Here is a 24564-nt window from a genome sequence, read left to right as displayed (position 1 = left end):
TATTATCTACTCTAATTTATCAACATCTACTAGACTTCTTCTTTAGCTGAAAGTCTTCTTGTCTTCGGCTCTTTAATTCCGTCCAACACCTTCAGTCATCTGCAATTTGTGAAACTACTCCTTCAGGTAAAATCAATTGCAAACGCTCTTTGCTCGATACAATTCTTCAAGCCTCTCTCAAAGTTCCTTCGCACCAAATATTCCTTGAACATTAGCGAGAACATTCTTGGCTAGGCATAATCGAATTATACTTGCAGTCTTCAAATCAAGTTCCTCCCAATCATCATCGCTCATCACAAATTTTCCAGAACTAGCATCAGTCGTTTCTTTACCAGATTTTTTAGAGCCTTCAAGAGTTGGTTTGCCCTTCAACACCTTGTGTAACCCATATTGGATCAAGATATCCTTGATTTATATTTGCCACAAGCCAAAATTGATCTTCCCATTGACCTTTTCAAAATCAAACTTCATCATGCTTGACATTTCTCTTGCATACTAGGCGATCGATGACTAAAGATCTGATACAACTTGTTGGGGGAAAAAAAAAAAGGTCTTCCTAGTAAGATAATGTCAAGAAAATAAAGAAAAATAAGATAAAAAAGAAAAGATCCAATCACACTCAAACACAAGAGATTTTTACGTGGAAAATCCTAAAAAGGAAAAACCACCATCATCAGGACGACAAAGAAAAATATCACTATACAGTAAAGTTTACAACTATAAACCTCAATATTCTCTCTCTAAACCCGAATCCCAATTCCTAAGTCTCACTGGTCCCTTACAAGTAATTTGCTCACTCATTGGATAACAATAAAGCATCCTATTTATAGTTTGTTTCCTTACTCACCAAGGCTAAGTTTTCTTGCCTAACAAGTAGTGGAAACTAACTAGGAAATAGAATCACAAATTAAACAGAAACCAATATTAGGAATAGGAAAATAACTTATTAGGAAATCATCAAGACTAATTAGGAAGGTGAGCTGAAAATCCCAACATTTACTACAACTCCAAAAGAGTGGAAGTCCAAATGTCTCTTGGTTCAGTAAATTTACCAATGGCCCCATGCATATGTAACTGAATTAACATGGTATTAGTGGCTCCATCTACAAGAAGCATAAGGCCATGAACATTATCAAACAAGCATGTCTGCAAAATTATTGATACATATAGCACCATTTTTATATATATTGGTCCCTGTGAGCTATAATTTTGAAGCAAACTTAGCTAAGGACAAAATAACAAGTACAAGAAAATGTTTTCTCATGCTTCAGGTTTCAAGGCTCCCACCTGCAAATTAGTTTGAGTGCTTTCCACTACTTTTTTTGCAAAGTCCTCATTTTCTAAGTTAAGTAGACCAACCTGCATAAAGATGACAGAAATCAGTTACAAATACAGAAGAAGTGCTTCTGGTTGGAGAAAAATCAGTTTAAACTTTAAAAAAATTTCAGAAATAGGAAGATGCAAAATAATAAGTATTGAACACACAAACGATTAGACATCCCACCATTAGCAGAATCAAAATAGGTAGGGTAGGAAAAAAGAGATACTACTTTAAACAACCCCATGTAACAAATAGCAATAATTGTACTAGTCTATCACTACCGCACACCTGTTGGCCTTAAAGGACAGCTAGTTGATTGATACTATTATGTTTCACATGGTTAAGCTACGTGCTTCTAGCATTCCTATATAAATAAATTTTCATTCTAGTTACCCAGCCAAACAATTTCCTCATATTGCTCTGGAGCTGGATTTCTACATGATGCATTTCCCAAACCAATTTTTGTAATCTCAATAAAAGAATATTCTTGCCTAGTTTACAATAAAATACCCTACTTGAAGACAAATTATCCACATAACCATATCTAATTATGTACTTCTTTACTATGCACACATGCACAAGTACAACATAAAGAATTTTTTTAAAAAAAGAATACATTAAAATATAACATGGAAAGAAAAAGTTTAAAGGTGATAAAAGCACTCACCACTGTCCCGTAAAAAGGAAGCTTGTGAGGTAACTGTTCAGCACACTCAAGAAGGAACTGTTAAGATGAAGCACATGCATAAGTAAGCAAAGATAAAACAAAGCAATACGAAAAGGGCCAAAAGCGAATACAATTTGCATTTGGTTTCTTAATCAAGAAACAGAAGATGCAGTGATTGTGTGTGTGAAAGATAATGATATGTGTTTCTGTATATGAATCAAAGTCGGAAAAATCATAAAAACTGAAAAACAATAACATGGAATTATTCAAAGGTTGGCAAAATATCAAACCTAAAGGAAGCTAGTGGTAGTGGGCAATAAATTATTTTACTGTGGAGTCAAAAACAAAGCAGATCAAAAGCATGATCTAAGAATGTAATACTAACTAAAAGCCATCTGAACAAGCTAGAAGAATAAAGTGGGTGAGAGGTGAGCAAATGGAGTAAAATGCAAATGATACTGAATGGCAGTGTCAACGATTGAGAGGCTGATTGATTGATTGATTTCTCGATTATATTTTTCTTTCTAAACTAGAGTGTGTATCTTCTACGAGCTGTAACTTTCTATATCTTGTTGTATCCTAATTTGGACTGGTAACTGAATTTTGGAAACTATCCTATTCTGTTTTTAGGAGCTTCCTAAATTGATAGGAAGGCCTGTATATAATCAAAGCTATTTCCTCAAAGGATGAATAAGATTGAAAAAATATTTTCCCACATCTTGTTTGACATGGTATCAGAGCTATAGAATCATAGTCACCATTCTTTGGGACTATTGAGGCCTTCAATCAATCTTCTTCATACGAAATTATGTCTACTACCCATAACCCTATGTTGGATTCGACTAATTCCAGCAGTGCAACAGAAATTCCGTTTGCTTGCTGGAACAAAATAGTGTAGACTCAAAAGGAGAATTGCAGAACCTTCAAGCAACTTACCGGTTGAACAATAAGAACTACTTGAAGTGGTCTCAGCTGATCCGCACGTTTCTAAAGGGAAAAGGGAAGTTAAGTTATCTTTTGGGGACTGGTCCTAGGGGAGGGAGACCCCACGGCAGCATGGGATGAGGAGGATTCCCTAGTGATGTTTTGGCTATGGAACTCCATGGTTTCGGAGATTAGTGATACTGTGATATTCTTAACAACAACCAAGGACATTTGGGAGGCAGTAAAGCTCACCTACTCCAAGGTTCACGATGCTGCACGGATTTATGAGATAAGGACCAAAGTTGCAGCCACCAAGCAAGGGGGCAAGGTCCAACACATAATATGCAAATATGTTGCAGACTTTATGGCAGGAATTGGACCATTACCAATGCCTGAAGATGAAGTATAGTGAAGATGCTGCATTACAAAAGAGATTCATGGAGAAAGAGAGGACATACAACTTCCTAGCCGGCCTGGCCTCAATATGGAATTTGATGCGATAAGGGTACAAATCCTTGGTAAGGAGGATTTACCTTCTTTAAATGAAGTGATTTCCATAGTTCGTGCAAAAGGAGGAAGGGGAGTTATACTGGACAGTTCCCCAATTGAGAGTTCTGCCCTAATGTCCCTAAAGGCTCCTAATCAGAATAAAGGACCTAGAGAGGAGAAGAAGGCTAGGGACAGGGATTCCTTATGGTGTACCTATTGAAAAAAGTCTAGGCACACCATAGAGAAGTGTTGGAAACTCCATGGAAAGCCATCCAAAGGAGGACATCTGAGGGGCCAAGGCAAAGTCAGGTGTACAAAAGGGTCCAAAACAGCCACCAGCAAGTTGAACAAAAGGGTTCAAAATGGGGAGATGGCTTGGAGCTTAACAGGGCTGAAATTAAAAAACTGAGAAGCTTTCTGGAATCCCTTGACAAGAAAGCTAAGAAAGGTACATGTTCTCTTGCAGTCACAGGTATTTCCTCTCATTCTCTTACCCTACATGCTTCAAGAATAGTCCAACCTAATTCTTGGATCCTAGATTCTAGGGTTGGTCTATATTTCCTTGAGGAACTAGGTGAGCAGGAGAAAAAGGAGGAGGTGCCCCTTATGTCATGCCTAGCCCAATCCAGTAAAGATCAATTGTGGTTACACCATTATCATCTTGATCATCCCTCTTTTTTGACTCTTAGGGTGATGTTTCCAATTTTATTTAAGGGTCTTGATGTTAAACATTTCCATTATGTTGTATGTGAATTTGCAAAGCATAAAAGATGACATATCCTCCTCCTAATAAAAGAACTAATCTTCCTTTCTCTTTAATTCATAGCAATGTTTGGGGCCCTTCAACTATTCCCAATATTTCTGAGACACATTGGTTCATTGTGTTTGTACATGACTGCACTAGGGTGGCGTGGCCGTTAAATCATTTGTATTAGATTAGTTGATTGTCTCAATTAAAACAATTTATGTTAGGGGTATATTTTTTATTTCTCATAGCTGTTTGTTTGGTTAGTTATATCCCTAATGTGCAGTTAGTTAAAACCTTGTAATGTCCGCCCTTATGTTCTATAAATAAGGGGTTGGGGTTAGGTGTTTTCTCACCTGTTTTGGTTGTAATATCTTGGGGAATTTTGAGCGAGAATGTGCTGTGATTGAAAAAAGCTTATGGGGGCTTTGTAATCGCGTTTAGTTCTCTGTATAGCCTGGGTATTGGGTTGTGAGAGAGAAGATACTTGTGGGCAATACATGTAATCGATTCAGAGGTTCTTGATAATGGAGAAAAGGCGCCTAAGCAGTTTGGATGTAGGTTCCTTAATGGAAACTGAACCAGGATAAATCATGAGCCTTTGTGTGTGTGAATGTGCTGTTAATTTCCTGTTTTCTTATTGGAAAATGCTATTGGTACACCTTTGTGTACACCTTGGGCTACATAAAGATGTACTAATGACAAAAAAGTCTCTCATGAAACGCATAGAGGCGAGGGGTATTTTGGTCATAATACCCCTTATGTAGCCCAAGATGTACAAAAGTGATGTACATCTAGCATGATTATTTCTTATTATGTTCTCTTTATCATTTCAAGTGTGAGTATTCTGGAAAATCTTGAGTGTAGAATATTTGAGTAAGGTATAAAATTAGGTCAACAATGGCTCTACCCGTTGAAAAATAAATCTAAGGTGGGTACAATTTTTCCTACATTCTATAACATGATCAAGAATCAATTTGGGTGGAAATTAAGGGCTTGTTCTCTTTGCTATTTTCAACCCATTTTGAGTTTTCAGTTTTTCAAACACTGAAAACCCATTCTCTTTTCTGTTTTTAAAAATGCATTTTCGAAAATAAATAAAAAAATTTGTAAAGAAAACCCAAAACAACATTTGTTGTTTTGGGCGTTTTCTGTGAAAACACACAAAAAATCAAAACACAGAAAACACACACAGCGCCTCCCCGCCCCCCGCCCTCCAATCTCGCATCTCTTCTCTCTCTCTCTTCTCTCTCAAGCCTCGGCCAAACACCGCGCCCGCCATCACCGTCGCTGCCATGAGCCGTCGTCGACCTCGCCCACCACCGTTGAAAGCCGCCTTCGACCTCGCCCGCCACCGTCAAAAGCCGCCATCGACCGCCCCCCTCCCCCCAAATCTGGCAGACCCCATCTCTTTTCTCTTTCTCCTCTCTTCTCTGAGTTCTCTCCAAAACACCCAAATTCGCAAACACGAAAACACAGCACTGCCTCTTCCACCGTCGTCGACCGCATCCGCCACTGCCACTACGACCATCGCTGTCGACCGTGCCCACCACCGATCGTGCGAGCCACCATCGACTGCCCACCGTCGCTCCCCTTGCATCGCGTCCAACATCACTGTCTCCCCTCTGTTCAACTGCCGAACGGCCAACCATCGCGTTCGCCGCCGCCGCCCACCACTGTCGCCCGACAACCCCAGCCACCGCCTACCATTGTCGACCAACATCCCCAGCCACCGTTGCCGTTCAAATCGCGGCCTCCCCTTCACCGATCTTCATCTTCCTTCTGCTCCTCATCTTCTTTGTTTTGTCCTTTCTGTATTAATTTTTCATTTTAATACTAAATTTATTCTCACTCCTATTTTTCATTTTACTTCCTTCTTTGAATATTAAATTTTATTTTTTATTTTATTTTTTAAATTTATAATTTATTCACAACTATTTACAATTTACTTTAAATCAAATTTTTTAAATAAAATATCATAAAATAGCATTTTACAAAATTTCAAAAGCAAACGCGTTTTCTAGTTTTTGTTTTAAGAAACAATTTTTCAGAATGACAAAAAGAACGGGTTTTCAAAAATCTCAAAACAGACACTCAAAACACAAAACTTAAAATGAATTCAAAACTCAAAACTCAAAATTGAAACACAAAGAGAACACCACCTAAAAGTCTTAGGTCTCTAATAATGCCAAGGATTTCTTTAATCAGTCCCTATCAATTTTCTTTTAACAAAAAGGGGATCATCCATGAATCCTCTTACCCTTATACTCCTCAACAGAATAGAGTGGCCTAGAAGAAAAATGGCCACCTCCTAGCTGTTATTAAAGCACTTTTATTCTACCATAATGTTCCTAAACATTATTGGGGAGAATGAGCTCTAACAGCTACTTTTCTTATCAACGGATTGCCTTCTCAAACTCTTGAATCTCATAGCCCAATCCAACTCCTACCCAAGCACTTCCCTGATGTTCATGTCTCTCATAGTTGGAAACCTAAGGTATTTGGGTGTCTATTCATTGTTCATGTCCCTATTCCTAACAGAGGAAAACTAGATCCTCGTGCTCTAAAATGCATCTTCATTGGATATTCCTCTACCCAAAAAGGTTGCCGATGCTATTATCCTACAACAACAACATATCCAGCCTTTATCCCACTATGTGGGGTCGACTACATGAATTCTAAACTTCCATGTATTTCTATCTTTTGTCATATCTTCATTGAGGTCCATACACTTCATATCAAACTTTAATGTCTCTCCCAAAGTCTTCTTAGGTCTGCCTCTACCTCTTTTTTTGACTAATTGTTCCATTTCATCAACTCTCATCACAAGAGCATCTCTTGGTCTCCTTTTCACATGTTCAAACCATCTTAGTCTAGTCTCTCTCATCTTCTCCTCTATTGGCATTACTCCTACCTTATTACAAATAACTTCATTTCTAATTTTATCTTTTCTTATATGGCCGCACATCCATCTTAACAGCCTCATCTCCGCTACGCTCGTCTTTTGCTCATGCTAGTATTTGACTGCCCAACATTCTGAACCGTACAACAAAACTGATCTTATAACTGTCCTATAGAATTTTCCTTTCAGTTTTAATGGGATTTTACCATCACATAACACCCCCGATGCATTTCTCCATTTTAACCAACCTGCCTTAATTTTATGTGTGACATGCTCGTGAATTTCTCCATCTTTTTGAATCACTGATCCCAAATATCGAAAATGATCTTTTCTTTGTAAGATTTGGTCTTCCAATTTTATTATAACATCTTCCACTCTTGCATTCTTACTAAATTTACATTCCATATATTCTATTTTCTTTCTGTTTAATTTAAATCCCTTAGATTCTAAATTGTTTCTCCATAACTCAAGCTTAGTGTCCACTCCTTCTTTTGTTTCATCCACCAACACTATGTCGTCTACAAATAGCATACACCATGGCACATCTGTCTGAATATCTTTAGTGAGTTCATCCATTACTAAAGCAAATAAGTATGGACTTAGTGCAGAACCTTGATGCAATCCTATTGTAATTTTAAACAGTTCAGTATCCCCTCCGCATGTTCTAACCCTTGTCTCTGCACCATGATACATGTCCTTAAGGGCTTGTATATAGGCTATTTGGACTCCTTTCTTCTCTAAAACCCTTCATAATACTTCTCTAGGGACCCTATTATAGGCCTTTTCTAGATCTATAAACACCATATGTAAGTCCTTCTGATGCTCCCGACACCTTTCCATTAGGCGTCTCAGTAGGTATATAACTTCCATTGTTGACCTACCAAGCATGACACCAAACAGATTTTCCGTGACCTCTGTTTCTTTTCTGAGCCTCTGCTCTATTACTCTCTCCCAGAGTTTCATGGTATCGCTCATTAACTTAATTTCTCTGTAATTTTCACAATTTTGAACATCTCCTTTATTCTTATATATAGAGACCAAAGTACTCTTCCTCCACTCATCTAGCATCTTTTTTGATTTAAGAATCGTATTAAATAATTTCGTTAGCCAGGAGATGCCCTATTCTCCCATGCATTTCCATGCTTCTATTAGTATATTATCCGGTCCCACCGCCTTATGATTTTTCATCTTTTTTAATGCTTGTCTTATTTCATTTGGACTTATACGTCGATAAAATGTATAGCTCACGTTCCCTCCGGAGTTACTAAGATATCCTAACCTAACTCTTGTGTCGCCATCATCATTGAATAATTTTGTGAAATACTCCTTCCATCTCTCCTTAATCGCTCCCTCATTCACTAATACATTTTGATTTTCATCTTTTATGCATTTCACTTGATTTAAATCCCTTGTTTTTCTTTCTCTTGCTTTAGCTAATTTATATATATCCCTTTCTCCATCTTTTGTATCAAATCGTTTATATAGATTCTCGTATGCTTTTGACTTTGCTTCACTAACAGCTTTTTTTGCTGTCTTTTTTTATTCTTTGTAATTTTTTTGATTTTCTTCTTTGTTGCACTGATATACAGCCTTATAGGAATTTTTCTTATTTTTAATTTTCAATTGTACTTCTTCATTCCACCACCAAGACTCCTTAAGGTTTGGGGCCCTACCATTTGTCTCTCCAAGAACTACATTTGCTGTGCTTCTCAGGGCATTAGCCATTTCTCTCCACATTTGGTTTGTTTGTCCTTCTCCATTCCATTCTCTTCTACTTCTTAATTTTTCTTTGAAGATTAGTTGTTTCTCCCCTTTTAAATCCCACCACCTGATTCTTGGATTTTGTTTTATGTGATTTTTTCTTTTCCAATTTCTTACTTGGACCTCAAGTAGTAGAAGTCTATGTTGAGTAGTCAAACACTCTCCCGGTATCACCTTACAATCCCTACAACATACCCAGTCCTCTTGTCTCATGAGGAAGTAATCTATTTGGGTGCTTGATGTGACATTTTTATATGTGATTAAGTGCTCGTCCCATTTTTTGAACCTAGTATTGGTTATGATGAGCCCATATGCCATTGCAAAATCTAGAATAGACTTACTATCATTATTAATTTTCCCGAATCCATACCCTCCATGTACCTCTCTATAGTCGTTTCCGTCTCTACCCATATGACCACTTAAGTCACGTCCTATAATCACTCTCTCTCCTCTTGGTATCATTTGTATGAGTCCCTCTAGGTCCTCCCAGAATTTTGTTTTTATCTCCCCGCCTAACCCCGCTTGTGGTGCATATGTACTAAAGATATTCATAGTCATTCTTCCTAGAATAACCTTCACCATAATAATTTTATCCCCTATTCTCTTTACATCCACTACCTCATCTACTAAGCTTTTACCCATAATAATCCCCACTCCATTTTTGCTCAATCATTTCCTGTGTATCATATTTTATATCCATTTTCTGGCAAAATTTTTGCTTTTTTCCCTACTCATCTCGTCTCTTGAAGGCACATAATATTGATCTTTCTCTTAATCATCACATCTACCATTTCCATATCTTTGCCTGTTAATGTTCCTATGTTCCATGACCCAATCCTTAATCTATGATTTTGTTTATGGCTTTGACTTTGAATTTGATTTTGTTTTTGGTTTTGGTTTTGATTTTGATTTTGATTTTGAACTAACTTATTTACCCACATCCGTCCAAGCAAATGCGGGAACCCTTGCTCATTTATCACTACATCCAGGCGCCGATGCAACGGCCCTATCTCACTTGACACTATACGCGGGCAGTGTAGAGCGTCACTATGAAGGGTTACGCCCACGCCCAAACGATTTTTCATAATTTGTCTAAAATTCATGTTTTGGATCCGACTAAGTTTTACGTTGGCTGTCAGCTACCTAACACAACCCTCCTCCTTTATCCAGGCTTGAGACCGGCAGTGGATAACATCCCCAGGCGGAGTTGCCGATGCTATCATCCTCCTTCAAAAAAATTATTTGTGTCAGCTGATGTGACTTTTGCTGAAAAAATTCCTTATTTTGGCTATTCTCATCAAGAACAGAGTCCAATCCTGACAGATAGGGATTAGTTTCTTTCCCTACCTAATCCTAACCAGTTATCATTCTCTCTCCCATCAATTATTCCAAAGGATTCACCAGGTATGATACTGGAGGATCCCTCACAAGGTACTCCTCGCCCGCTACAGGTATACTCAAGGCGAAAAGGGCTAGTTTCTTCTCCTTTGCAAGCCCCAGCATCTAATTCTAGTCCTAATCCTGCTACTACCAACACTAACGGGTCTAATAGCTCTCCTGACGACTCACCAGGTAATTCTTGTGTTGAACCTTCAATACCTGATGATGAGCCTATTAAACCTACTGATCCCATACTTAAAACAAAAACTTTTAGGTGTGATCTTGATTGGCCTATTGCACTTAAAAAGGGCACTAGAAGTTGCAACAAGCACCCTTTACATTTGTTTTTATCCTATTCCAAATTGTCATCTCCACATAAAACCTTTCAGACTAGCCTTCATACCATTCCTATTCCCAAAACTTTTTCTGAAGCAATAGGGAATGAGAATTGTAAGAATGCCATGGAGGTCGAGACAGCAACCCTATAAAAGAATCAAACATGGGAGCTTGTTCAGTTGCCTAAAAGGAAGCACCCAGTGGGTTGCAAATGGGTCCATAAAGTCATAGTTATCAAAGGCGCGCCTAGACGCAAGGCGCCTTAAGGCGCTAGTTTGGCGCCTCGCCTGGGTCGAGGCGAGGCGGTTTTGGCGAGGCCCTCGCCTTGCGCGCCTAGGCGCTGGGGTGTGAGGCGCGCCACATGAAACTTAGGTCTTTTAATTAAAATTGGCATCCCAATGGCTTCAACCTCTCCCGACTCCAGCATCCAGCAACACCTACATCCTTTCCAGCCTCTCCCGATCTTCTTCTTCCTCTCCAGTCGTAACCCCCTCCTCTCTTCCTCCTCTCCAGACTCCAGCCTCTCCGATCTTCTTCTTCCTCTCCAGCCGCGACCCCCTCCTCTCCAGCTCGGCCCGATCTTCTTCTTCCTCTCCTCTCCAGCCGCGACCCCCTCCTCTCTTCCTCCTCTCCAGCTCGGCCTGATCTTCTTCTTCCTCTCCTCTCTAGCCACGACCCCCTCCTTTCTTCCTCTCCTCTCCAGCTCGGCCCAATCTTCTTCTTCTTCCTCTCCTCTCCAGCCGCGACCCCCTCCTCTCCTCTCCAGTTCAGCCTGATCTTCCTCTTCCTTTCCTCTCCAATCGCGCCTGCCTCCTCTCTTCCTCTCCTCCCCAGCCAAGCCCGCCTCCTATCTTCTTAATTTCCTCTCCAACTCGGCCTGCCTCCTATCTTGTTAATTTCCTCTCAAGTTGTTAAGTAGTCCGCTGCTCTTCAAGTTCAAGTTGTTAAGCAGTAGCTACCAATCTCGGTTCCATTCCAGTCTCCCCTCTTCTTGTGAGTTTGCGAGTTATTTACTTGTTTTTTATTTGATTATTTCTTGCATTCTTGCTTAATTTCTCTTGCTGGTTGCTGCTCTCTTTTTATAGTTTATACGATTGTTGTTTTCGTGTTTGATTGGAGAATTTTATGGAAGTTGAAACTGTGTTGCAGCAGCCCAATAAATGTCGTCAACCACTTCCAAAATTGACCCAGCATGGAATTATTTTGAAGCTGATCCTAATGATAGAAATACCACCACATGTAAATTTTGTCGTAAAGTAACAAAAGGTGGTATATTTCGGGCGAAACAACATCTAGTGGGTGGTTTTAGGAATACTAAAGCTTGTCCAAAATGTCCTCCATCAGTAAAAGAAGAGATTGGAGAGTACATGCAAAAGAATAAAAATAACAGGGATGAGCAAAATATGGCACCGTTAGATGATGATCTTTAATTTGGTGAAGGATATGAGACCCAATGTATCTACCAGAAGTGGAAGCGGTACTGGTAGTGTTGGTAGTGTTAAAGGGCCGACACAAAAGGATCCACTTGATGTTTTTCTTAAAGACCCAGAAGTTAATGTGTTGAAAAGCAAGGGCAAAGGAAAGCAAACAAGGTTGGGTGAGAATGATTTTGCAAAAAAAGAATTAAGAGCTCGAGTTTGTAGAAGCTTTGCACGATGGATGTATGATGCAAGCATTCCATTCAATGCAGTGACATATGACAGTTTTAAAGTATTTATAGAAGCAGTTGGTCAGTATGGTCCGAGTGTAAAGCCACCTAGTTACCATGAAGTCAAGATTCCCCTTCTCAAACAAGAGGTGGAAGCCACTCGTTAAATGATGAAAGATCATGAAGAGGCGTGGGCCAAATATGGATGTTCCATTTTGTCAAATGGCTGGAAAGACAAGAGGGAAAGGACATTGATTAACTTTTTAGTCAATTCTCCTAAAGAAAGTATGTTTTTGGAGTCTGTTGATGGTTCTAGTTATTCAAAAACTGGGGAAAAGATGTTTCAATTATTAAGTAAATGTGTGGAAAAGATTGGAGTAAGAAATGTGGTACAAGTGGTCACCGATAGTGCTTCAAACAATGTTTTAGCAGGTATGAAATTCATTTTTTGTAATTTGTATTATATTTATAAATAAAACAATTTGAATATTTATTAGATATTTATTATTTACTAATATCTTGTTAATTTCACTCTAAATAATAACAGGAAGATTTTTGGAGGCAAAATATCCTACGTTGTTTTGGACACCATGTGCAGCGCACTACTTGGATTTAATGTTGAAAAATATTTTCAAGTTGCCTAATATGAAGAAGACATTTGAGAGAGCTGTTATGGTGAATAGCTACATCTATACTCGTTCGAGTCTAGCAAACATGTTTAAAAGGTTTACTGACAAGAAAGAGTTGTTGAGGCCTGCAAAAACCCGGTTTGCAACTGCATTTATCACTTTAAGCAGGATGCATAATCTGAAAAGCAACCTTAGAATGATGTTTACCTCCGAGAAGTGGATGACAAGCAAGTGGGTAAAAGAAGCGGGGGCTAAAAAGGTTGTAGAAGTGATTTTGATGCCTTCATTTTGGAACAATGTCGTATATGCTTTAAAGGTGGCTGGTCCATTGGTGCGTGTACTGCGCTTAATGGATGATGAGAAGAAGCCAGCTATGGGATACATATATGAGGCCATGGATAGGGACAAAGAAGCGATTGCTAACTCTTTTAATGGGGATGAAAAGAAGTATGCACCCATTTTTCAGATCATTGATAATCGATGAGATGTTCAGCTTCACCACCCCCTGCACGCTGCTGGTTGGTACTTGAACCCAAAATATTTCTACAAGGCTGAACGTATAGATCCAGAGATCATGACTGGCTTATATGAATGCATTAAAAAGTTAAATCAAGATGTAAAGGTTCAAGACCAAATTGATGCGGAGCTTTCGATGTATAGCAAGGCAGATGGGTTCTTTGGAAACTATATGGCTATTAGAAAGAGAGCTGAGAAATCACCAAGTACACACATATATATATATTACATTATATATATAATCATTCTATATAATAGATAATAAATAACCCATGAATTTTATTGGACAGCTGAATGGTGGGCTTCATATGGAATGTCAACACCCACGTTGCGAAATTTTGCAATTAAAATTCTTAGCTTGACTTGTAGTTCATCTGAGTGTGAACGTAATTGGAGTGTGTTTGAAAATGTAAGTGCATTATACATATAACACTTACAATTTTTATTAGTAGTTGGTTTGTTTCATGTAGCTTATTCTTAGTATGTTTTTGCATAAATTGTTGCAGCTTCATACTAAACGGAGAAACAGGCTTGATCAACTTCGTTTAAACGACTTGGTGTTTGTGAAATACAATAGAGCATTGAAGCGTCGGCATCAAATGCGTGATACCATTGACCCTATCATATTGACCCACATTGATGAAAGCAAAGAATGGTTGACTGGAAAACTTGATGAGGAGAATGATAAAGATGATGAAACTGTTTTTCCAGATGACGTTGGGGATGGGTTGACATGGAGTAATGTCGTTGCGGCTGCAGGAGTTAGAGAGCCTAGTTATCGATTTAGAATTAAACAAACTCGATCACAATCGGGTTCAACTTCGACTTTGACTTCAAAGCGGCGAGCAACTCAAGAGATTGAAGAAGAGGAGGAAGTGAGACAGAGACCGAAGATGATGAAGACTTGGAAGAGGGAGAAGAATTGGGAGATGAAGAAGAAGATGAAGGGGTGATTGAAAGGGATGATGAAGATATTGACCTTGATGTTGATGATCTCCTTGATGATGATTGATTAAAACTTCTTTATATTGATTGTGGACTTGTAGTGTTTATGCGTTTGTTTAGAACTTTGTATTATGATTGGTACTTGTTTGAGTTTGAGACTTTAAGTTTGAACTTTGATGATATTTCTAGTTTAGAATTTGCATGATGAATGAATCAATTTTGATGTTGTTAGTCTAGAATTTGAAGATAATGAATCATGAATGATATCAATGTGTTATTATTGATAATTTGATAGTTGTTTATGATTTTACAATATTTTGAGTTTTTTTTCTAAAAGATGCGCTTCGTTTCGCAAAGCCGCGCCTCGCCTCGTGCACCTCGCGCCTCAGGCTCCAGGACCCTTTGCGCCTCGCTGCGTCTCTCGCCTTTCAGAACTATGCATACAATAAAATATAAGTCTGATGGGTCATTGGACAGATACAAGGCAAGGCTGATAGCTAAGGGTTATACTCAAGTGTATGGGGCAGATTACCTAGATACCTTTGCACCTATTGCAAAGTTAAATACTGTCAAGGTCATCCTGTCCTTGGCTACAAATCTAGGCTGGCCATTGCAACAATATGATGTAAAAAATGCGTTTTTTCATGGGGATCTAGAAGAGGAAGTCTATATGGACTTACCACCAGGATATGGCCCAACAACCCATGAGAAGGTAGTGTGCAGACTAAAAAAGGCTCTATACAGCCTAAAGCAATGCCCAAGGGCCTGGTTTGGCTAGTTTACAAGAGTGATATTTGCTCTGGGGTATAGACAAAGCCAAGGGGATCATACCCTATTCATCCACCACTCGGACACAGGGGGAGTGACAATGTTAATAATATATGCGGATGACATTGTGGTCACCAGAAATGATGAGGAAGATAGGAATAAACTCAGAGAATGTTAGATCAATGAGTTTGAAATTAAAGAATTGGGAAGATTGAAATATTTTCAAGGCATAGAAGTTGCACATTTAAATGAGGGAAACTCTATTTCTCAACAGAAATACATAACGGACCTCTTAACTGAAACTGGAATGCTAGGTTGTAAGGCAACAGACACTCCGATTGAACCTAATCACAAGTTAGGAGAAGTTCCTGAAGACAATGTGGTTGAAAAGGGATTCTATCAAAGGCTAGTGGGGAGGCTGATTTATCTAGCTCATACTCAGCCAAACATTGCATCTGCAATAGGAGTGGTCAGCCAATTCATGCACAACCCTAAAGAAACTCACCTAAAGGCAGTGTATAGGATATTGCACTACTTGAAGGGGACACCCAAGAAAGGAATCATGTTTAAGAAAGGTGAAAACATGTCTCTTGAGGCTTACAAGGATGTTGATTATGAAGGGTCTATAGTGGATAGGAGATCCACATCAGGCTATTGCACTTTTCTAGGGGGTAACTTTATGACATGGAGGAGCAAAAAACAAAGTGTAGTGACTCGATCAAGTGCAGAAGCTAAATTCAGGTCTATAGCTCTATGAGTGTGTGAGTTATTGTGGCTAAAAATATTGCTGGATGATCTAAGAATCAAGTGGACAACTCCCATGAGACTCTATTGAGACAATAAATCAATAATAAGCATTGCTCATAATTCAATCCAACATGATAGAATTAAACATGATGAAGTGGATAGACATTTTATTAAGGAGAAGTTGAATAGTGGCCTGATTTGTGCCCCATATATCTCCTCTAAGGATCAATTGGAAGATGTGTTCACTAAAGGGTTACCTATAGTAGTGTGTCACAAGTTGATCAGCAAGCTTGGAATGGATGACATCCATTCTCAATCTTGAGGGGGAGTGTCAACAAGTGAGAGGCTGATTGATTTCTCGATTATATTTTCTTTCTAAATTAGTGTGTGTATCTTCTAGGAGCTGTAACTTTCTATATCTTGTTGTATCCTAATTTGTACAGGTTTCCAAAAACTGAATTTTGGAAACTATCCTATTCTGTTTTTAGGAACTTCCTAAATTGATAGGAAGGCGTGTATATAATCAAAGCTATTCCCTCAAAGGATGAATAAGATTGAAAAAGTATTTTTCCACGTCTTGTTTGACAGGCAGTACACTTCTTTTTTTTTTCTCTTGTATGTTTTTTGGGTGCTTGAGTCAACTTCCAGCATACTAAACGAAAGTGGAGGGGGGCAGAGAACTTTTTTTTCAAAAGACATGAGCAGAGGTACAAATATTTCACAATCCTTCATCCAAAAGAAAAGCAGAGCACAGAAATAAGATCAAAAGATTGTCTAAACCCTAGAAGCCACAGCAACAATGCCTGATATTTCAACAAAGAAAACTACCGACAACCAGGGGAAAAAGAAAAGTACTAAAAATCTACATAAATTAAGGAACCGCAAAAGCCACGTACAGGCAAAATGTCATTATCGGAGTGCTCCAGCTCTCGGCGAACTACACCGAAGCACGTCTCCTGCAATTGCAACAGAAGACTTTAAACTGGAAGCGGCGTACAGTTGCGTGAAAATGAGAAATAGACACCAAAAAAAGAAGGAAAAGAAACATGAACTAGGGTTTTTGCAAAACAAGAACGAAGAGAGAGTGAAGGAACACTGACAACGTGATCTTTGAAATCAGTGTTTCCACCATATTCGGCGCACTTGTCTCCGATTCGCAGAAGCAGAGCCTTCCAACTACTCATTTCGATCCAGCAGAGATGAAGGATGTGGAGCTGCAATTGAGAGGAAATGAAATGAAATGCTCAGACACCGTTGTAGAGAGAGCAGGTGGAATTCGGAAAGAATGAGATTTAAACGGGCTTTCGTTTGTACAGCCCACAATCCAGGCCAGCCCGGCCCAGTCCAATTTAATATATCGTAATATTTAATTGTATTAAATATATTATTTATACTTTTAAAAATGTTCTTATAATTTAAAGAATTGTTTCAGCCCACCACAACATAATAGTTTTGTTGTAATTAAAAATTATGACGTACAGAACTGCCTTAAGAGTGTCGTTTCAACGTTTTTAAAATATTTTTTGTATTGAAATATTAAAAAATTAAAAAAATATTTATAGGTCATTTCTATAATTTTAAAAATATTTTAAGAATCATTTCATAATATTAATAAAATATCATAAAAGTATTTTCATTCACAAAGAGATTATAAATAAAAAGTATCAAATACGTGTTTTCGTATATGAAAAGGTTAGAGACAAAGACCAACAAAAATTCATCTCTAACTATGCTAGAGATAGAATTTTATTTTTTTTAATTTATAAGTCATGGTTCATAGATAATATAACTTATGTTTATATTTATTTGAATGCATTATAAAACTTATATTTATTTTTAGATTGAATAACTATTTTTTATAATTTTTATATTAAATTTTATATTTACAAAAAACCAATGTGTTTATTTAGTTACACATTTTTTCGTATTCCCATTTTCTATTTTTTGAAAAATATAATTTTCGCATTTTCATTTCATATTGTATTCGTTTTTTATTTCTATTTGCCTGCAATCTAAATTAAAAATAGTATTATATCATCAAAAGTAAAATAAGTGTTAAAAATATTTTCACATATCAAAACCATTTTTATTTTTATGAATCTCAAAGCCCTTTTTGACAAAAATAATTATCACAACAATGGAAAAGTTCACAATGTCAAATATGCCCTTAAATTACTTTTATATGTGATTTTGTGATTTATTTTTAATATTTCAACTTTACATTTCAATCACACAGAGACGATCAAACCAAATTAAGTCAACAAGACTTTGATGGCTCAAGACTCGCAACGTTAAAGAAATGTGAGTGAGGGAAAAACAAGGTAGCCCTCGTCTCGATCATCTAATTCACTCCAACAAACAAGCATGACTTTATAATCAAAGCAAATTTGTTACTTTTGTGATGTACCTTTCAAACATATTTTTTAACTTAAATATATAGAACGTTTAAAAAACACATTTTTTATAAATTATATCAATAAGAATAATATGAAAGGGAAATATGAATAACTAAGTTTCATAAAATCCAACTCCTGTGAAATTTGACAAATTCTTCAAAACATATTGAATTCTAAAATTAAAAACAATTTTGAAAAATATTATCATCCTCAAGGAGTATGGCAACAACATGAATGAACGCATGGCCTTCTTGGTGTGAATCAGAAACCATTTTCATTGTACAAAATGCTCCACATGATGACTACATTGTTCCAATACCCCTGCCAATTGCAAATAGATACAATCTACCCAGTTTCTATTACTTTTGGATTTCCATCACCATGCCAGGACAAGCAGTGACAGTTTAGCAGCTGATCATGGCTACCAGATTCCAAAAAGGAAGAAGCTGCTCTTCTTCTTCTTCAACATGGATGGATTTCCGGTTCCACGTGCCAAACTTGCCCTAATCGCCACCAAGCTACCAGCCATTCCATTAAAGACAATGGCCTCCATCAGTCTCACCCTCCAAAAGAATACCGTTCTGACTTCGATATATATCAATATATGTATGTACATTCTTCAGACTTCTTTGCATCCTCTTCGTAGCCTTCTACCTAAGTTACCAGAACATTCAAGTCATCTCCAGAGCCGGTATCAAAGGAAAATGGAAGAAAGAAAACCGAAAGAACGCAAAAGGAAGGGAGGGAGGGAGGGAGGGTGTGCTTGTGTAGAACGGTTACCTTGGTTTTACCAGTTGCAGCTATACATTGCATTTCATGTTTCATCCAGTTGAAGACATTGCTTCCTCAATTCTCCTGATGACAACACCTAGACTGCTGCCACCCTCCAGAGCTTTCACAGCAGCTCGATGGGCATGTCTATGCCATTTGAGTAGATTATAAGACTGCAGAACTGACCACCTCGCTTGATTTGACATCTGTTTTGGAAAAAAATGGTATACATTTGTGTCATCATGCAGAAGCATACGATGAGTGCGGGAGGGGAAGATAGAGAGGTACAGTAGGAGACCTGTGCAACGGACAGTGGGGGTTCCAAAATAACACATATACTCCTGAACAAATTTTCATCATTTTCTCCACCCTCAGCTTCCCCATAGACAAGAGCCTCAGCAGCAATCCCAGCGAAAAGCACCATGCAGTACCTGACCAAATTTTAATTGGTTGTGTTCATGGAGGATGGTTATTTCAGATGTGCTGGGATGGCTAAAGTATCCCGCACTTTTGACCAAAGTCATTCATGCTATCTAGGTAAATGGAGGGCTGCAGCATACTTGATTTTTTAATTTATATCTTCTATTAACTTTTGGAGGAGTATGGGGGTGCTGAATGCAGATTCTAAAGCAATAAAGCCTCTTAAGAGCAAAAATACTTAATAGATTAAAACATATTCCTACCGCCAACACCCCAAAAGCACCAAAAATGTTCTATTGATTTTTTCATAGAAATACTATTCTTTCCTGTAAAAACCAGTTATTCAACTCAGCAAGCAAATCACTGACACAAATAGAGCAAGATGCAGCTTTGATACCCACCTGTCAAAGGCAGTACCACTTAGTCGGCCTTCAGCAAGCTCATTTTGAAGTTTCTCATCCCAAAATTGTGTCCCTGCCTGAGACAAATGTTCTGCCAATGAGCTAATGCCGCAAGCTGATGATGTTAATCAATTACAATAAAGTTTAGTCGAGGTGAATTCAGGTGTGCGGCAGCAAAGATAGCAAACATTAATTGATCATGTCAGCGACAAAAGTTCACCATTTCTTGCTTCATGGAAACTAATAGTGACAGTTAAGCCACTATATCCTTTGTGATTGAAAGAATTCTAATGGTTAGAAGAAAAAGTTACCAAACCTTCATTTCTCCAATTAGAGAATTGCAAGAGAAGATATAACTCGCTAGCAATTGTACAGGGCATCAATGGTGATGGAAAGAGAGAGCTTCTGAGTCTGTTGATGTCAAAGGTGTAGGTTTACCTTGGTTGTTCTTGTTCTGATGACTTCAAATAAGTGGAAACCTCAAGCAATGATACTAATGTTTGAGAAATGTGAGTAGTTAGTTAGGGTCTGATAGTCCAGTAATATGTATCATTAAAGAAGCCCATTTGACAATACACGCTTATCGTTCAGAAGGATAAATATTGAAGATCTAACTGCTCCCACAAAGTGGAAATTTTGATAAGAACAAATTAGCAATATCTGAAGCATTTGAGAAAACAAATGAAATATTAACAATGTAAGTTAAATGTAATCTATGAAACTAAGAAAATTCCATAAAGCAGAAGCTATTAGAAGTACCTGCCCCTGAATGCCCATTTGCATTGCAACGATTGGATCCAAAATTACTCCGCGAATTGGACAACCCATAAGGTATGCTGCATATTCACATAAGAAGGTCAAATCATTAATGTATTAAAGGCCTGGATAAGAATTGTTTTCCTCTTCGTATCATATGCTTGATGATTAATTAATATGTTGATTATTCAAACGAGTTCACTAACAATTTTAGATACTTCTGGAATACAGTAGAAAGCTACAAATTAAACAATAAAGAATTAGTTTCAAAATATCCAAATATAGAATTTGAATATTGGCAGAAAACAGCTTACCTATAAGGAGATGCCCTGCTTCATGAACAAGAATACGAAGCCTATGTGGAGGCCAGTAACTAGAGATTTGAGCTAAACAAGAACCTCCAAGGAATATAGAGTCCATCATGGCTAAACCCAATATGGCTGCTATATTAGGCCTGACATCTATTCCTTGATTTAGCAGATATGATAATACACCAAGTAAAGCAACCATAATGACGCTAGAGCTTCCAGAAAGACCCCACTTCTTTGGTGAAAGTTTAGACACTGAGAGAGAGAGAGAGAGAGACTGGATTAGGGCATTCCAGTTAGTCCATAGTCGTATCAGGAAATAAAGACCAAAATGTTTGGTTAATCGTCAAAAAAACACATCATGTCACTTGCAAAAAAGAAAAAAAACTCCCAGGTTGAACAGTTGATGTCATTGATTGAGGATATTTTCAACATTGCTTCGAACAGGAGATAGGGCCTAAGTTTGCATAGAATTTCTGAGTTACTTTGGAAAATGTAAAACTCTGGAAGCTAATGTTTCCAGAGAGAACTCATGAAACATGATTTCAATACTATCTAGTGTTTGGAATAAGAATTTAGAATGAGTACTATACCTTCCAATCCAGTTGAAGACTTCAAAATGCTTGGTGTAACATCTCTTGGGCCCTCCAAAACTGTAAAAATAGAAGATTAACGTGTAAAGAAGATGTAAACTGTCCAGTTAAGACTACAAATGGTTTTCCTTCCGTTATAGTGCCATTGATTAATACCATGAACAGAAATAGTAATTTGCATACCAGAAGTACAATTCCAAGACCTAGCAAGTTCACAATATACATGTAAAATTCCAAGGATCTTTGCCATCTTCATATAATTAAACATCATATGAGATGGCCCTGAGAATGACAACGAGATGAGACAAATGAACAGTATGGTACAGCTGTTATATTCAACTCATCTCTGCAGATGATATCACCCCTACTACTGTGATGCCCACGAGATAAATTGATCAAACAATCCTAAAAATCACATAATAGGAGGAGAAATAAGAGAGATTTATAATATTGAAATCATTAACTGGAAGCATATTAAAGTTACTGAACAAAAAGATAAATACAACAAACAAAATTTGCAAATATAAAAGCAGCAAAGCAATCGAATTACAGCAAATTGTGTATGAATTGCCAAATTTTCGAGGACGAGGCAAAAAAGAAGGATTACTTTACCAATATTCGTGAACTTGCCAAAATTGGGCAAGAAGCCCCTTTGCTTGAGAAAGGAATAGGCAGCGGAGACGAGGGCCATGTCGTCGGCATTCAAGCAAGTATCCAGAACCTCCCAATCCCTCTCCCACTTTCCCAATTCACCTGAAGCGGACTCCGTAATCGAAGAGTTCAGGAATCGGAGAGCTCGAGCGAGGTCTTTGTCCTTGACCGCCTCCTCGTATTCTTCTTGCCATTCTCTCAGAGCTCGCCTCCTCGTCGCATGTTTCCGGTTACAAGGCCTTGGAAAACGGATCGTTTGGCGGAAGAATAACAGATTGTGGCTTCCGGCGCCTGCGCCGGAGGACACGGAGAGCTTCGGAAGAGCAAAGCACGGGAGGGGCAGCGACGTTGCCATTGCCGCCGGCGCTCTTGAAGCATTATATGGGTACAGAATAGAGGAAGATGCAGAACAGAGGGTGCGGGAAATCTAATTTCCTTTAAATATGTGCCCTATTCCGTAATTGTTATGAAGTAATTTGGCAATTAAATCAAATTAACTGATTATATATATAAGTGAACTCAATGGAGCCGATTTGGTTTGAGGGTTTTATTGGGAGTTAATGAAAATAATCAAATTTAATTTAAAATGACTAATGTTTATAAAGTTTGATAATTTTTTTAATAAATATGATATAAGTCAAAATAATTCTCAAATTATGAAAAAATTTAAAGTCATGCTTGATCAAGAAGCTCGTATTATAATAAGACAATTCTATAACAATACAAGTTAGAGGTGAGTTGTGACATAGAGACATTCATTCACTCATTCTTATTGTGCTGATATTTTTAAAATAATTAAGTTAAAGTAAACAATACTTCGTTGTCAAATGTTGAATAGTTAAAGCAAGTACATTACTAACATGTTTTAGGGCAAATTGACTATTAACTTCATTGAAATTGAGTGTGCTTTAGGACTACTATTTTATAAGAAAGACGTATTATGACTCAATAAATAGATCAATCGATGCCTTGCTAATAGAATTGTCAAACGAGTCAGCCAATATCATGCATGTCGAGTTATGTCAATTCATTTTCTATTTGGAATAAGTTGTGTAGCATTTGTTGAGGTACGATGACTCTAGCTTAGTCGAATTTGTCACTCGGAGATTATTTACCACATGAAAAACATTTGAAAACTTGACAAGTGCATTGGCCAATACTTTATAAGTAGAGTTGTTAAGTGGGTGAGCCAACACTGTACATGCCAAGTTGGGTTGGCCAATTTGTTCATAAGATACAAATCAAGTGGTTAGGTCATGATAACTTGAGATTCGTACCAGTAAGTCAAGGATTCGACATCTTGCCCTATGTAATGAGACAAAATTTTCACTTGCAATTTATCTCATCTGTCAAAATCGATGGCACGAGCGACAAGGGACCGTGCAAGGGCAACAATCTCAAATTAGGTTGGGCAATCTCATTATTGAGATGAATCATAGTGTATGTTATAGAGGATGAGTGACCAATTTTTTTTTAACTTATTAACACTTGAATGTTGCTTGCTATGAGATAAATACCTAATCACTTGACAAGTTAATTGGTCAACAACTCAATAATATATAATTATGAAATAAGTGAACTTGTATCATTTATAGAACAACCCATGTTATCCCAAACTTGGTATTGTCTACGGGCTTGACTTTAAGTAGATCGTGTTACAGTAACTTATAGATTAATTTAAATTAACTCGAGTGACCTTTGTGTGTATCGACCTATTAGCCTTTTGAATGAATTATTTTGAATATATACATTAGTCTCTGCAAATGAACTTTTTTTAGACTTATAATTTCACAAACACTTTTATCAACATTTGAAAAGTATATTAATTATTTTTGTGTGTATTAAGTTCATGAGTAAATTAATATGATTTTGATGATAATAAAAATATTTTTAATATTAATATATTTTATTAGTTTTTGTGAAGTACAAATTTTATTTTTTTAAGTCTATGTATCTTGTGAAGTAAAGAAAGTAGATTAACTATTTTTTTTGTGATTTTTTATGAATATTTATATTAAAAAAATTATGTATATTAACATATACATAATAAGAGTTATAATTTATAATTAAAAATTTAGAATATTTTTTTATCAATTAACATATACATAATGAATATTTATATTAAAATATTTATTTTTATCAATAAACATAACTCATCTATATTAACGAGAAAAATTTATATATTTTGAGATAATAGTTCTGGTGCGATTTCAGTACTCATACCTTTGCTAATGTCAAGAAAGATAAATTGTAGGTTGGACCTTTGATTCTTGCGTAGAACGAGAATTGAATTCACAACTTATTAAATTGATATTGACATATTACTCATTCGATTGTTCGATCTAAAAAAAAAAATTTATATTTTGGTGGGAGGTCATATGTGTGTGGCTGATCATAGAAAGAAAAAGAAGGAAAGAAATTGAGAGCCTCTCCTCGAGAAGATAAAGAGAATCGCAATCCCCACCTCTAATTATAAACACAACCATATCT

At 37.2% G+C, this 24564-nt stretch overlaps 2 protein-coding genes across 2 annotated transcripts in view; both read right to left on the bottom strand.

Annotated features, from left to right (window-relative positions):
- The window catches only part of LOC127791870 (nuclear cap-binding protein subunit 1), a 61082-nt gene extending 44037 nt beyond the window's left edge, over window positions 1-17045 (bottom strand). The window contains exons 1-4 of the mRNA XM_052322026.1: window positions 16879-17045; window positions 16675-16734; window positions 1989-2045; window positions 1288-1359 (exon numbers count right to left, since the gene is read on the bottom strand). Coding sequence (XP_052177986.1) covers window positions 1288-1359; window positions 1989-2045; window positions 16675-16734; window positions 16879-16962 — 273 coding nt within the window. The 5' untranslated portion in view covers window positions 16963-17045. The remainder of the gene's footprint in view (window positions 1-1287; window positions 1360-1988; window positions 2046-16674; window positions 16735-16878) is intronic.
- Window positions 17046-18362: 1317 nt separating this feature from the next.
- On the bottom strand, window positions 18363-22498 carry LOC127792692 (uncharacterized). Its single transcript, XM_052323315.1, has 8 exons — window positions 22036-22498; window positions 21424-21483; window positions 20837-21085; window positions 20526-20602; window positions 19767-19843; window positions 19244-19376; window positions 18955-19151; window positions 18363-18828 (listed from the first exon to the last, which is right to left on the bottom strand). Exons 1-7 carry the CDS (start codon window positions 22427-22429, stop codon window positions 18996-18998), a joined length of 1146 nt encoding a protein of 381 aa, XP_052179275.1. The 5' UTR covers window positions 22430-22498; the 3' UTR covers window positions 18363-18828; window positions 18955-18995.
- Window positions 22499-24564: the final 2066 nt, after the last annotated feature.

This window comes from Diospyros lotus, chromosome 15, assembly GCF_014633365.1.
Source record: "Diospyros lotus cultivar Yz01 chromosome 15, ASM1463336v1, whole genome shotgun sequence".
Taxonomy (NCBI): Eukaryota; Viridiplantae; Streptophyta; class Magnoliopsida; order Ericales; family Ebenaceae; genus Diospyros; species Diospyros lotus.
Note: the sequence above shows the minus strand (reverse complement) of the source record. Positions and strands in the feature narration are given on the sequence as shown.

What these genes read in the sequence shown, in the direction of transcription:
- LOC127792692 (XM_052323315.1), bottom strand. Translation starts at nt 22,429, where the DNA reads ATGGCAACGTCGCTGCCCCTCCCGTGCTTTGCTCTTCCGAAGCTCTCC. An exon ending in AAATGGGCATTCAGGGGCAG is followed by an intron (nt 19,844 to 20,525) that starts GTACTTCTAATA and finishes CATTTGTCTCAG; the next exon opens with GCAGGGACACAATTTTGGGA. An exon ending in AGTGGTACTGCCTTTGACAG is followed by an intron (nt 19,377 to 19,766) that starts GTGGGTATCAAA and finishes AAATTTGGTCAG; the next exon opens with GTACTGCATGGTGCTTTTCG.